Consider the following 13,933-nt stretch of genomic DNA (forward strand, 5'->3'; position numbering starts at 1 on the left):
TATATCTCATGCCCCCGACGAAATTAGAACGTACGTGCCTTTCTTTAAATAGATACGAAACCACGGTATTTATTTTTTTATTTTGGCAGATTAAAATCTGCAATATTTTAATAAGCATAAGCACGATGATTCAAAAGGATTAATCTATAAATTTTAAAATTTTCGAAAAATATTTATATCAAAATCGTCTCTCGTTCGAAAAATCGATGCAAAGATGCGCCTACCGATATCAACGCGTGATTCGCGGGGTCAATAGACGGCCGCTGCGTTCGTCTGGTGGATGACTCCCAAGTCCATAGAAAGAGTACCGCTACTCACCGCTATACGTCCCCCCTTTCCCCCGCTTGCCCCTCCCACCATCATCCACCCTCCTTTTCCACTACGCGCTCACCGTTCTCGCTCACCGTCCTTCTCCTTTCCCCGGCTCGAGCGATCATCGTCTCAGCTTCTTCGGTCGTGGAACGCGCCGTCCCCACCGATCGCCGACGGCGATGCCGCGCCGTCGCGTGGCGCTACACTTCATGCGGAGACCTCGCGAACTTTGCTTCTCATAACTACATTCCCCTTCCCCGATGTACGTTCCTCTCCTTCGCGTATCAATTCTTCCCCTTCTACGTCCGTGGATCCACCTGGCCGGTAGGCGCATGCTCCCGTCACAGGCCGCCGTCTAGCCAAAGCGGTACGTGACCAACTGGTCATAGCGCTTCGCGCCTTGCTGCGGATAACTCATCGTCATTATGACCGGGCGCGTTTTCTCCACCCTCGTCGCGTTGTATCCTCGGTTACAAAGACGCCGCGCGAATCTTCACGAATGCGATTTCAAAAACGAGTTCGCATTCCGCGAGATGAATCGAGTTAAGGCAAATTTTTTTTTGTGCATGATTGACAGATTCTGATTGAAAAGAACAAAGATACTGAGAGACCTCGCTCTTGAATATTGATCAAGTCACTTTGACTTTTGCGCGGGACACTTCCTACACGTCCATCGATTACTTTTCTACAGATTTATACGCTGTCGCTCTCTAATGACGTTCTCCTGATTAAGTCGTAAATCAAATTATGAAACAAAGATTGAAGAGTTGATAATTGATGAAGAATCGGTGCTTGTGTCCGCTGTAGTTTGTAGCGCCGGCATATTTTCAACGTGAAAAATCGATAGTCCGCAAATAGATAAGCCGACTATCGACAGCTGGTGACAGGGCAGGTAGCCAGTGAGGGGTTGCCCAAGGTCGTCGAGGGTAAGTTACCCCCGACAAAGGAAGTTCGCATCTGCGCATAGAAGAGAAATTCGACTATCTTTCTCGCTCCTCACGTTAAATGCTACGCTTGACGCGTCGTATATTTGCTCGCTATATAGTGTATATAGGTCGGCGGTACGCCTCGTGCGGCTGTCGCTGAAACCAAGTTCAAGGCCAAAGGCTCGGCAAAGGCCACAATCGCGCGCGATGGTGGGGATCGTTGATGGCTGAATAAGTGGAGGGGCTGTTGAACGCAACCCGCGGAACATCACTCAGTCGGCGGTGATGCTGTCTCGTGTCTGCACGCGTACTACGGCCGCGCTCGTTCTTTAAAGTCGGAGCAGCCTCCTCCTCGCAGCACGCGCTATCCCGCCGTGCGATCGCTTGGAGTGACTCGTGTTTCGAGTTAGCCGAGAAGATCGTTCGATGATTATTAGTCGCGCGAGAGAGCAACGTCAGACAGAGAGCTTTTGTATGACAGTGACAATCGCGGTGTTAGACGGTGGTGATTTATAGTGGCCGATATAAAAGTTATAGTCACGTGCGTCAAAGTGCAATCGAATCCAAAAATTAGTCTGATTACTCGACACGGTTTCCCTAAATCGTCATGGGAGACGAGTTACCGATTCTGAAAGGGATCCTCAACGGAGTAGTCAACTATCACAATGCACGTAGGTGTCGTCCCTTCACGCAACGATAACGATTCTGATGTGTGATAGCGATCGTTTAGCAGCAACGTACTTTCTAACCGAGGATTCGTAGCACGCCAGAGCAGCGGCCGCTCGCGCGCCGCACTTTCATCTCCTCGCGCGAGAAAGTCGTGCGCTTTCCCCTCTGACTTTTTTCCACCTTTAGCGCGAAACCATATCTGGTGTGACGGTACTTGCGCTTTGAATAACCGTCGATTTTATCGTAGCTCGAGAGACGCGTTTTCTTCAATTCTCTCACTCTTTCGTACGCGAGCATCACGCGAATGTCGACGTTCGTTCGCACGAAGGTCATCTCGCGATAGCGGTCGGGTCCGTTGCATGATTCATCCATTGATCGCATTAACTATTTATCGTCGTCCTTCCTTTTGCGCGCGACGTACGAGCTTCGCAGCACATCTAACCCGTGATTATCTGTTTCTGATTACAGCGGTGCGATTCGGCCGCGTGCCAAAACGTGAGAAGGCCAGGATTCTGGCTGCCATGCAGCAGAGCTCCCACAGCCGTTCTCAGGAGAAGGCGGTAGCAGCCGAACTAGAGGATGAGCAACGTCTCCTCACAACCGTGGTGCGGGCCCATCTCGATACATGCGACTTTACCAGAGACAAAGTGGCTCCCATCCTCGCCAGAGCCCGCGAGACCCCCAACTACACCGCGTGTCCACCGACCTTGGTAAATAAGCTCGACCTTTCCTCTTGACATTGGCGGATTACGCAAGCCGTTTCGCGCCGCATTAAGATTTGACTAGTCGGCGTCTACGCTGACGTCAATAGCTCCGCGGGCCTTGGGCCGTCTTGATCTTTCGAGCGTTCTACGCGGAAATCGCGCAATAACCAGGCGACCTCGGCTGTCGCAAAGGAGGAAGCGAGACCCGACGAGAACGCGTGAACGTCTCGTCTCGTCTCGTCTCTCCTCCACTCACGAGGACGCCTGGTATACTCTTCCGAGTGACAACGGCAACGTGGACGTCCTTCGATGTGATTTAACGATTCGTCGTCTTTTGACCTCGAAATTTTATTCCTTCTGTTACAGGCATGCCCCTTGAATCCTAATCCGCAACCATTGACCGGACAGCAGGAACTGTTACAGGATTTCTCCAAGAGGTTCTCGCCGGCTATTCGCGGTGTCGTCGAATTCGCGAAACGTATACCTGGATTCAGCCTGCTGGCTCAGGATGACCAGGTCACGCTACTAAAGGCCGGCGTTTTCGAGGTGCTGCTCGTACGACTGGCCTGCATGTTCGATGCTCAAACGAACAGTATGATCTGTTTAAACGGCCAGGTGCTCAAGCGAGAGTCCATCCACAATAGTAGTAACGCTCGATTCCTAATGGATTCGATGTTTGACTTTGCCGAAAGGGTCAATTCTTTGCGATTATCCGATGCTGAGTTGGGATTGTTCTGCTCAGTGGTGGTGATTGCTGCCGACAGGCCCGGGCTTCGCAATACCGAACTGGTTGAACGTATGCACAACAAACTCCGAAACGCTTTACAAACGGTACTCGCGCAGAATCATCCCCAGCATCCCGACATTCTCCGCGAGCTATTGAAGAAGATACCCGATCTAAGAACTCTAAATACCCTCCACTCTGAAAAACTCCTGGCGTTCAAAATGACTGAGCAGCAGCAACAACTACAGGCTCAACAACAACATCAGCAGCAACAACAACAAACGCACGTTATCACCGCTCAACAACAATCACATTGGCCAATGGAGGAGGAGCCCCCGGCATCCTGGGGTTCCGCTTCGGACGTAACTCTGGACGAAGCGGTGAAAAGCCCGTTAGGTAGCGTATCGAGCACCGAAAGTACTTGCAGCGGTGAAGTTGCCTCCTTGACAGAATATCATCACGTTGCACCACCTAGCGGTCATCATGCCTCAAGCGCGCCTCTTCTGGCTGCTACTCTAGCCGGTGGACTCTGCCCGCATAGACGACGAGCGAACTCAGGCAGTACTAGCTCTGGCGACGATGAGCTTCATCGCGCTACTATGTCGAAGACACCTCAGCCACCGCAATGCCCGCGGTTCCGCAAATTAGATTCACCAAGCGACAGCGGAATCGAATCCGGCACCGAGAAGCCCGATAAACCGGCCAGCAGCAGCGCTAGCAGTGCGCCCACGTCCGTGTGCTCGAGTCCGCGTTCGGAAGACAAGGAGGTCGAGGACATGCCGGTGCTGAAACGCGTACTCCAAGCGCCACCGCTATACGACACCAATTCATTGATGGACGAGGCTTACAAGCCGCACAAGAAATTCCGTGCTTTGCGTCAGAAGGATAGCGCCGAAGCCGAGCCGGCCGTGGTGGTCCAGCATACGCAGTCTCAGTTGCATCTGCATCTGACTTCGCCACCGGCGCGAAGTCCGCCCACTCAAACGGCGCAGTCCCAGTGCCCGCAGACCGCGAGTTTGCTGAGCAGCACGCATTCCACCCTCGCGAGAAGCCTGATGGAGGGCCCGCGGATGACGGCGGAGCAGCTGAAGCGCACGGATATCATACACAACTATATAATGCGCGGCGAAGCCAGCCCTAGGTCGCCCACAGCATCGCCGTCACCTGCAGAACAATGCGCATCGACAACTACCGCGACAGCGCGCACGACGCAAGGATCTCAAGGTCTTCTGCAATGCGCCACCACGAGTTACTCGAACAGGTGGCCGGCCACTTCAGTGATCACGACGACGACAGGCGCGCGACAACAGCAACAACAACAACAACAACAGCAATCTTCCTCGGACTATCTCGCTGTTAGCAATTCCCCGGCTTCGTCACCGAGATATCTATCCGCGGCGGCGACTAGCAGTACGAGTACAAGTCCGAGACCGACCTCGAGTACGGCGGCCACGCTGGTATTGTCCGGCTGTCCGAGCAACATGATGGAGCTACAGGTCGACATCGCGGACAGCCAGCAACCGCTGAACCTATCTAAGAAGTCGCCATCTCCGTCGCCATCACCGAGACCGCTCGTCGGACCGTGCAAGGCTCTCTCCCTCGAAGCGTAGTGTTCTCGCGAGCTCGAGTGATCTCCCGTGACATGTGCTAACGCGCGCGAAATCGGGATGTCTGATCCACCTATCACCTACCGGCGTGCGCTAATCGTCGTCGTAACGCGGTATAACCTTCCCCGGCTCTTAACTAGAAACGAAAGTGCCAGGACGCTCTGAGAGCGCGTGACAAACCAAATAATTTATTAATTTAAACTACTTATTGCTAAAAAAAAAATCGCGCGAAAAAAGGAGGTGGAAGTTACGGAGGAACGGTCGAGGTACATCTCCGCGTATATTTATGAGGAAGACAGACATTCTCAGTGGCGAGTTGCTTTTTCCGAGTGTGCGAAACGACGATGGACATCGTGGACGGACGCTTGCGCGTTGAGTGCCGATCCGATGAGAGCAACGATGCCGTGTAAGGGAAGCCACCTATCCACCTAAAACTACCTATCTACCTGTCTACCTACCTAAAACCTATCTGCTCTAGGTGTACATCTAGAAGATAGAGCATCAGCGACCGAAAAAAATAAAAGGTTGAGTGTTACAGAAATTAATAATCTATCTACATGTGATAATCATGGAAATCGCGCATCCTGTACAGTCTCCACCTCATTCATCGATCATCTACTCTACTATAATTATTGAATATTATAAAACTAATTAATATTATTGTAATATGTGTAAGGTATTATAATCGTAAAAAAATTATCATTTTTTCGTGTACGTGTGTAGAAAAAAAAAGACGCGTATGATATTTTTGCGCGAATGACGAGAGGAAGATGTAGAGAGAATGAGATAAAATGAGAGCGAGCGAGTGACGAGTGAACGTGCTTGTGCAAATGAGTCGGGGCAAATCGAAAAGCTTCTTGATCGCGGTGGCAACCGAGAGAGGGAATCGCGCACGCGATTTTAAAGAATTAAACGTTTTGTTATGAGACTGATCGGCCCGCCGCGGCCGCTAGTTTGCAATTACCGTACCTTTATACACTACGTGTCGTGTCTCTTCGTCTCTTCGAGGAGTAACGACTCGAGAAGTAATTATATCCTCTAATCGCGCCGTATAGCGAAATAGGTATCATAGGCCCGCTTAAACGCGTTATACGATATTATGTGTCGTGTGTGCATGCATGAAAGTCAGATAGATTGAGATAGGATCGCGAGAGAGAGAGAGAGAGAAAGAAAGCGAGAAAGAGAAAGAGAGCGAGAGAGTGGGAGATGAAAACAAAGATAGAGAGAGAGAGAGAGAGAAGCCGCGAAGCGCTCGAGCAAAGCGGAGTTCCGATAGAACGGCGAAGCGCAGTGTAAATAGTAGATTCGTAAGGCTATGTCTTGGTAGGCGCGAGTGAACCTCTTTTGCTTCGAGAAAATCATGAGGGATAGTTAGAAGATACGCGGCGGGCCGCCGCCGACGTGTTGTTGAGACGCCTGCCCCCCTGCTCCCCCTCCCCTCTTTACCATTCCCATCTTCCCCGCCTAACCATCCGCATATCTCAATCCCAGCATAAATATCGCATCAAACACGCATAAAAACCCACAACACGCTGAGCGAGTAAACTGATCTTGAGACAGTTGTAGAAACACTTATGCCTCTTTTCGAGACGGACTAGATCCCCTTGGTTCGATCTAGAAGAAGCTTGCTTTAACCAAGTCCGTTATTAAGCTCGGTCTATAGATCGATTGCAAGCTGAGTTGCATTTACGTTCGGTCAGATTAAAGGGAAGCTGGTTCGCGTCAGAACGGGGCATCAAAAGCACATTCAAAATGAGTCATTCAAATTCAGTCTGTCTCCCAGCTAGAATATAGCCTAACCAGAATATTCCTAAACACCCAGCTTAGAGGCCTCTATATTTATTGTATCTAAAGAGAGTGCATTTCTCCCCTTTTCGCCGTGTAGCGTGATATCACACTCACCCCCGATCCTCGAGCGAGTCCTCGAATAAAATCCTCCTGGCTCTCTTTACAAAATACACGCACACACACATGTACGCAAAACAGACATATTTACACGACAGCGACACACATGCACACTAAAGCGAACACTTGTCTTGTCCCCTCCCCCGCAGACAACCTAGCGTTGATATTCGTAATACTTGTTATGCATAAACTACACATAATTATTATAGTGAACGATACATATAAAGTATGATATATTTCCCTATCCATTAAGAAGGAGAATACAAACAGCTGTTGTTTCTGGTGGAAAAAAAATGAAAAAAATATGGATATAAAAACGTACTCTACTACATGCAAGAATACAAATGCAGCCCCGCATATTGCCCAGTGAGCACGTCATTTTGTACGCTTGGGAGTTGTGAGGTCGTCTGAATAAACATTGTCTGGTGAATTATACATAAAAAAAATTTTGTCTTCTTATTTACCACTAGCCCGACATTTCTCCGATTCTTCCAAGGTCTGAGATCTCTTATCCTACCTATGCCTTCCAAGGATATTCAAATCCTTATATGTTGATTTTACTGATATTTTTATTTAAACTTATTCGTAATATAAGCATATAATTAAATTGCAAATTTAATAAATGCTAATTAAGAAACATATAGATTTAATATATTATACATTTATCTCTGCATATATAAAAGATATAAGACATCCTCAGCAACTGCTGTTTGTAAAAACAGCAAATTATATTTTATTTTGTGAGGTCGTCTGAATAAACATTGTCTGGTGAATTATACATAAAAAAAATTTTGTCTTCTTATTTACCACTAGCCCGACATTTCTCCGATTCTTCCAAGGTCTGAGATCTCTTATCCTACCTATGCCTTCCAAGGATATTCAAATCCTTATATGTTGATTTTACTGATATTTTTATTTAAACTTATTCGTAATATAAGCATATAATTAAATTGCAAATTTAATAAATGCTAATTAAGAAACATATAGATTTAATATATTATACATTTATCTCTGCATATATAAAAGATATAAGACATCCTCAGCAACTGCTGTTTGTAAAAACAGCAAATTATATTTTATTTTGTGAGGTCGTCTGAATAAACATTGTCTGGTGAATTATACATAAAAAAAATTTTGTCTTCTTATTTACCACTAGCCCGACATTTCTCCGATTCTTCCAAGGTCTGAGATCTCTTATCCTACCTATGCCTTCCAAGGATATTCAAATCCTTATATGTTGATTTTACTGATATTTTTATTTAAACTTATTCGTAATATAAGCATATAATTAAATTGCAAATTTAATAAATGCTAATTAAGAAACATATAGATTTAATATATTATACATTTATCTCTGCATATATAAAAGATATAAGACATCCTCAGCAACTGCTGTTTGTAAAAACAGCAAATTATATTTTATTTTGTGAGGTCGTCTGAATAAACATTGTCTGGTGAATTATACATAAAAAAAATTTTGTCTTCTTATTTACCACTAGCCCGACATTTCTCCGATTCTTCCAAGGTCTGAGATCTCTTATCCTACCTATGCCTTCCAAGGATATTCAAATCCTTATATGTTGATTTTACTGATATTTTTATTTAAACTTATTCGTAATATAAGCATATAATTAAATTGCAAATTTAATAAATGCTAATTAAGAAACATATAGATTTAATATATTATACATTTATCTCTGCATATATAAAAGATATAAGACATCCTCAGCAACTGCTGTTTGTAAAAACAGCAAATTATATTTTATTTTGTGAGGTCGTCTGAATAAACATTGTCTGGTGAATTATACATAAAAAAAATTTTGTCTTCTTATTTACCACTAGCCCGACATTTCTCCGATTCTTCCAAGGTCTGAGATCTCTTATCCTACCTATGCCTTCCAAGGATATTCAAATCCTTATATGTTGATTTTACTGATATTTTTATTTAAACTTATTCGTAATATAAGCATATAATTAAATTGCAAATTTAATAAATGCTAATTAAGAAACATATAGATTTAATATATTATACATTTATCTCTGCATATATAAAAGATATAAGACATCCTCAGCAACTGCTGTTTGTAAAAACAGCAAATTATATTTTATTTTGTGAGGTCGTCTGAATAAACATTGTCTGGTGAATTATACATAAAAAAAATTTTGTCTTCTTATTTACCACTAGCCCGACATTTCTCCGATTCTTCCAAGGTCTGAGATCTCTTATCCTACCTATGCCTTCCAAGGATATTCAAATCCTTATATGTTGATTTTACTGATATTTTTATTTAAACTTATTCGTAATATAAGCATATAATTAAATTGCAAATTTAATAAATGCTAATTAAGAAACATATAGATTTAATATATTATACATTTATCTCTGCATATATAAAAGATATAAGACATCCTCAGCAACTGCTGTTTGTAAAAACAGCAAATTATATTTTATTTTGTGAGGTCGTCTGAATAAACATTGTCTGGTGAATTATACATAAAAAAAATTTTGTCTTCTTATTTACCACTAGCCCGACATTTCTCCGATTCTTCCAAGGTCTGAGATCTCTTATCCTACCTATGCCTTCCAAGGATATTCAAATCCTTATATGTTGATTTTACTGATATTTTTATTTAAACTTATTCGTAATATAAGCATATAATTAAATTGCAAATTTAATAAATGCTAATTAAGAAACATATAGATTTAATATATTATACATTTATCTCTGCATATATAAAAGATATAAGACATCCTCAGCAACTGCTGTTTGTAAAAACAGCAAATTATATTTTATTTTACTTTAAATATAATAAATTATATTTTATTTTATTTCTAAAATTCTTATTTAATTTCTGGAATAATTCCATATATCCATGTTTAAACTTGTCGTTCTGGCGTCTATACATCTTTTTTGATGAAACCTTGAACTTTTATGCAGCCTTGGTAAGTATTTAGATACGAACACGATCAGAATTTATGAAGGAAAAAAGGACGCCGACTTGATTACAACAAAGGACTCGGATCAAGCTTCCCGCTGATTACGATAATAAAATCATTTCATGATACGTGTGACATTTTTTTCGAGTAAGATTGTTCCAAGAATCGAATCATTATTTAATTATCTCTTTCTTTCTTAACGATATAATTAGATGTTTTATACGCCTCAAGGAAGAGGAAATTTCGATATAATTTAGCATCACGATAGACATCTGAGAATTAATCGCGATGAAGGAGTGCAACCGCGCGTTCTCCAGCTGTGTAATTGCTTTTCCGAGTTTTTCGCATGGCGCTCGCTGATAGAGATACAATCCCTTTCGTTTTAATCCACCAAATCCGCCTACGAGGTGCGGCATAACAGGAGCGGCAATCACCCCGCGTTCGCGTAAATACCTTTACCTATATCTATACAGTGAAGGCGCGTGGCACATCGTGGGCGTCGGTTGCCACGCAACCTGCTTCTCTCGCTAACGTGAACTGTCCTATCCTCGTGAACTCTGCACTTCACTTCGACCACATCATCGTGTCGATGCGCTCCATCATAACCGCTATGTCAGACGAGGGCGTTGTATTTTCGATAGGGCGAGCTAATATCTAAAAATACCGGCTAAATTAGGGAATGAAATACGAATCAAATTTATCCGTCCAATTTATTTATTATAATCGAGTTTGTGCGGGATGTAATGTAGTAACGTATTATGGCGTGATTAGCTTTTTTTTATTCCAAACATAAATATATAATAAATGTTACGTTATCTTGAGATCTCAAATAGACTTATTTATATTTGTCTATTAAGTTAGCATTTATTTTCTTAAAATTGCGCATCTAAATTGATACAAAATCTGAGATTTGTTTAACGTGTATTCGTTACGAGATGCTGCAACGTGAAACTGCAACGCATTGTTAATCCGAGTAAATTCCCAGACGTCGGGCTACACTTCTACCATTTGTCGGTCAGCATATCGTCAGACCATGGATTAAGCAGACAAAAAGAGAACGAGAAAGAAGCTGTCGGACAGAGATCAACAAGGAGCCGTCCACTAACAATAAACCGCTGAACAGAACTTGCTGTTGAGCGCAAACGCGGTTAACCCGAAGGTCGCTCGTTAATCCGCGAGTGCGCGTGTGCTATGAGTATCTTACCGTACCGCAGCAATTATACAAAATATTAATTTGTGAATAACATTATCTGTCTCTATTTTCAATCCTTTCAAATATACAACATGTATCTAATTCTGACAAATCTATTCCCATTTTATCTCTCTATTAGTTTTGCGTTAAAAACGGTCGGGAGAAATAAATAAAAATGATGCAAGCTAGTTTCGGGTACTGTGCTCATTGTGCCCATTTGCTGATACAGAAAGAGGGTGTTATCAATAGAGGGGATGCTGATCTCGTCGAATATATGTCTGCGACCTCGGCCGGATCTTGGACGCGCTCCTCAGCCAAGACACAGCCTGCGAGTACGGCTTTTGTGCGTGAAAGAGAGAGAAGAGAACGGAAGTGCGGGGGACGGGAGTAAGCTGGATACGCGGCTTGGTAATGTGAGGGCGTCCTGGAGGCTAAAACCCCGTCTGGGAATGTACTTCTCTTACCCAGGGACAGCGCGCATTCTCAAACACTAGTCAAAAGGTAGCCTCGAGCCGCGTACGTCGCTGGAAGGATTCCTCCGCGAAGATAATGCCCTCCACCGCGGCTTTCCGATAATTGGATTCTAAGTACAAAGCCGGCCCCCGCAAACATAAATCGCGGACGCAATCGGGGATGATCCTCAGCGGGTTTACTCTTAGAATTGTAACTAATTCTGTATACACTAGCATTAATTAGAATCCATAAAAATTTTAAGATAAATCATTTTTTAAGACGAATTTTTCAGATAAAACATTTTGCAGATAAAATTAAAAGATACAGATTTATTCTATATATACGTTTATACCGTTTCTTTGACTGTTCAAGAAATGAATCGCATTTATATAACAATATGAAAATCTTAGAAAATATTATAGAAAAATTCCATATATTGAATTTTTCTGTTAACAATATTATTCGATCCCAATTATTCCATCTTTTCAAACAGCAATATGAGTTTCTAAGCAGCATAATCTTTTTCGAGATGATTCACGTTCAGATTATAACACGATCCTTTCATATTGTTGTGTGTGTGTATAGGATGGTATAATATAGAAGCCCCCTTTATTATTCTCTCTCTCTCTCTCTCTCTCTCTCTCTCTTCCGGGTTAACGCACTTTCGTCCTTCGATGACCTACCCTGTCGACCTCCACCCTTCGGCAGCTCTCCCCCTCCTACATTCTAGTTTTCCACGTGGCAAGGTCGCGACCCTCGCGAAAAACCATTCTTACGCACGAAATAAGCTCGCTCTGGCCCAGGCTTTTTTTCACCCCTCACCAACCCGAAAATTTACGAGCGGCACGGCCTTCGACCATCTTTAAGAGGCACATGCGTTGCTACTAGGAACCTCTTCGCGATTCTTTCCCGCTCATTCTCAAGGGTTCTTTCAGTGTACTCCTCTAGGGGCGAATTCATGTATCATAGCTCTCATCGCGATAAATTTCAGACGTAGTAGTCGTCTTAATTAAATTCATTGCATATAACTTATATAGAACACCTCTTTTATGTATTAGACGCATTTTAAAATTTTGCTAATTTAGATAATGAAAACAACTGGAATAGAAATAATTGGAAAACGTATTTTTTTTTTTTTTTAAGGAAATTGAATAATTATGGTTCGTTGAAGTAACGGCAATAATTTTGACAAACTCAATTCAGTTTCTCATACAATTAGTTTCTTTAAGCTACGCTAGTATATTTCTGCAAAGTTTTTCAAGTCTTGACCGCAGGTTTCGATAAATAAAAAATCTCCCTCGTTACATGTTATATTCTCAAAACACACGATAGAAAAAGAAAGTTTAAATTCCACATAGAAAACAACGGGGTAACTGCACCTTGACCTATCATCCTTGGCCGTCATACAAGGTATGGATTAATATTTGTGTCCGACGATGCGCGTAAAGAGTTGGCCAGTTCGAGGGGAAGCTAAGACCTTGAGCCAACAAAGAGCAAACACTCATTATCAGCCGCGAGCAATGTCAAGCGACAGGCGAGTTTCTCTCCTCTCACTTTTCGCTCTCTCTCTATCGGATAGATTGCGATATCCGTCAAGTCTTTGCAATGCGAACAATATTAATACGATATATGATTAGCAAGATTACCAAGATTAGCATTATTGCTGCAACCTGTGACACGGAAAGGTATATCTCTGTACCATCTGATATTTATTACTTGTGACATGATGTAGGATATATGTATAAGATAAATAAAATAAAATCTCTTATCGTCATCGTTAAGATATTATTTACTTTATATTAAAAAAAGAAATGTTCAAAAAAAAAATGTTATCTCGATGGATACGTCATGTAGAAATATGTGACGAAAAAATTATCAAAAGAATATATAAAAATCCATTAATATATTAATACAAATTTTTTATGTGTAATAAAAATTGCAATAATACGCATAAGACAGAAAGTGATAGTTTAACTTTGCGATAACTATGTGCAAGGACAATAGAGAAAATATGTGATTGCATTATACACCAACTCATGCAATATCTAGACCGATCAGATGTTGAGGTTAGCGGGAACGAGATATTGAAATCAGGGTTACAAAAAAAATATGATAGGTATGTCGAACAACAAGGATTGAATTGTAAGTAGGGAAAAGAATCTTTTATTTAGCGTCGAAATATTAACTGAAAAAAAATTCCGCTATTTCTTAAGCACATAAGCACAATACTTACTAACAAAAGATTCATTTCCCCGGCAATCTTCGCCCCGGCATATAAATGACCAAAACACATTCCGTAACGTCGGAACACGTTTGCGAGAGATTTATCTTGCTCGCTTACATGATCCCACAGATTCAACGATGATAGACGATTCAGGTTATCCTCGGACCTACGCAATTTATTATTCACGATCGAACCGAGGGTAAGAAAAAGTCCTGAATATTTGACTCTTATTTTCAGAGAAAAATATAGGCAGAACGGAAGTTGAAGAAAGAACGCGGA

General features: G+C 42.5%; 1 protein-coding gene across 4 annotated transcripts in view; it reads left to right on the forward strand.

Moving 5' to 3' along the window:
• The window catches only part of LOC115234550 (nuclear hormone receptor E75), a 92,847-nt gene extending 85,554 nt beyond the window's left edge, over window positions 1-7,293 (forward strand). For 3 of the 4 annotated variants that reach the window (XM_029805717.1, XM_029805715.1, XM_029805714.1), the window contains exons 4-5: window positions 2,376-2,617; window positions 2,978-7,293. In XM_029805717.1, the coding sequence (XP_029661577.1) occupies window positions 2,376-2,617; window positions 2,978-4,945 (2,210 nt within the window). In that variant the 3' untranslated portion in view covers window positions 4,946-7,293. Of the gene's footprint in view, window positions 1-1,509; window positions 1,910-2,375; window positions 2,618-2,977 lie in introns of those variants that run through there. The other variant, XM_029805716.1, reaches the window with a different exon arrangement.
• The last annotated feature ends 6,640 nt before the right edge of the window (window positions 7,294-13,933 follow it).

This window comes from Formica exsecta, unplaced genomic scaffold (genome assembly GCF_003651465.1).
Source record: "Formica exsecta isolate Colony F162 unplaced genomic scaffold, ASM365146v1 scaffold20, whole genome shotgun sequence".
Taxonomy (NCBI): domain Eukaryota; kingdom Metazoa; phylum Arthropoda; class Insecta; order Hymenoptera; family Formicidae; genus Formica; species Formica exsecta.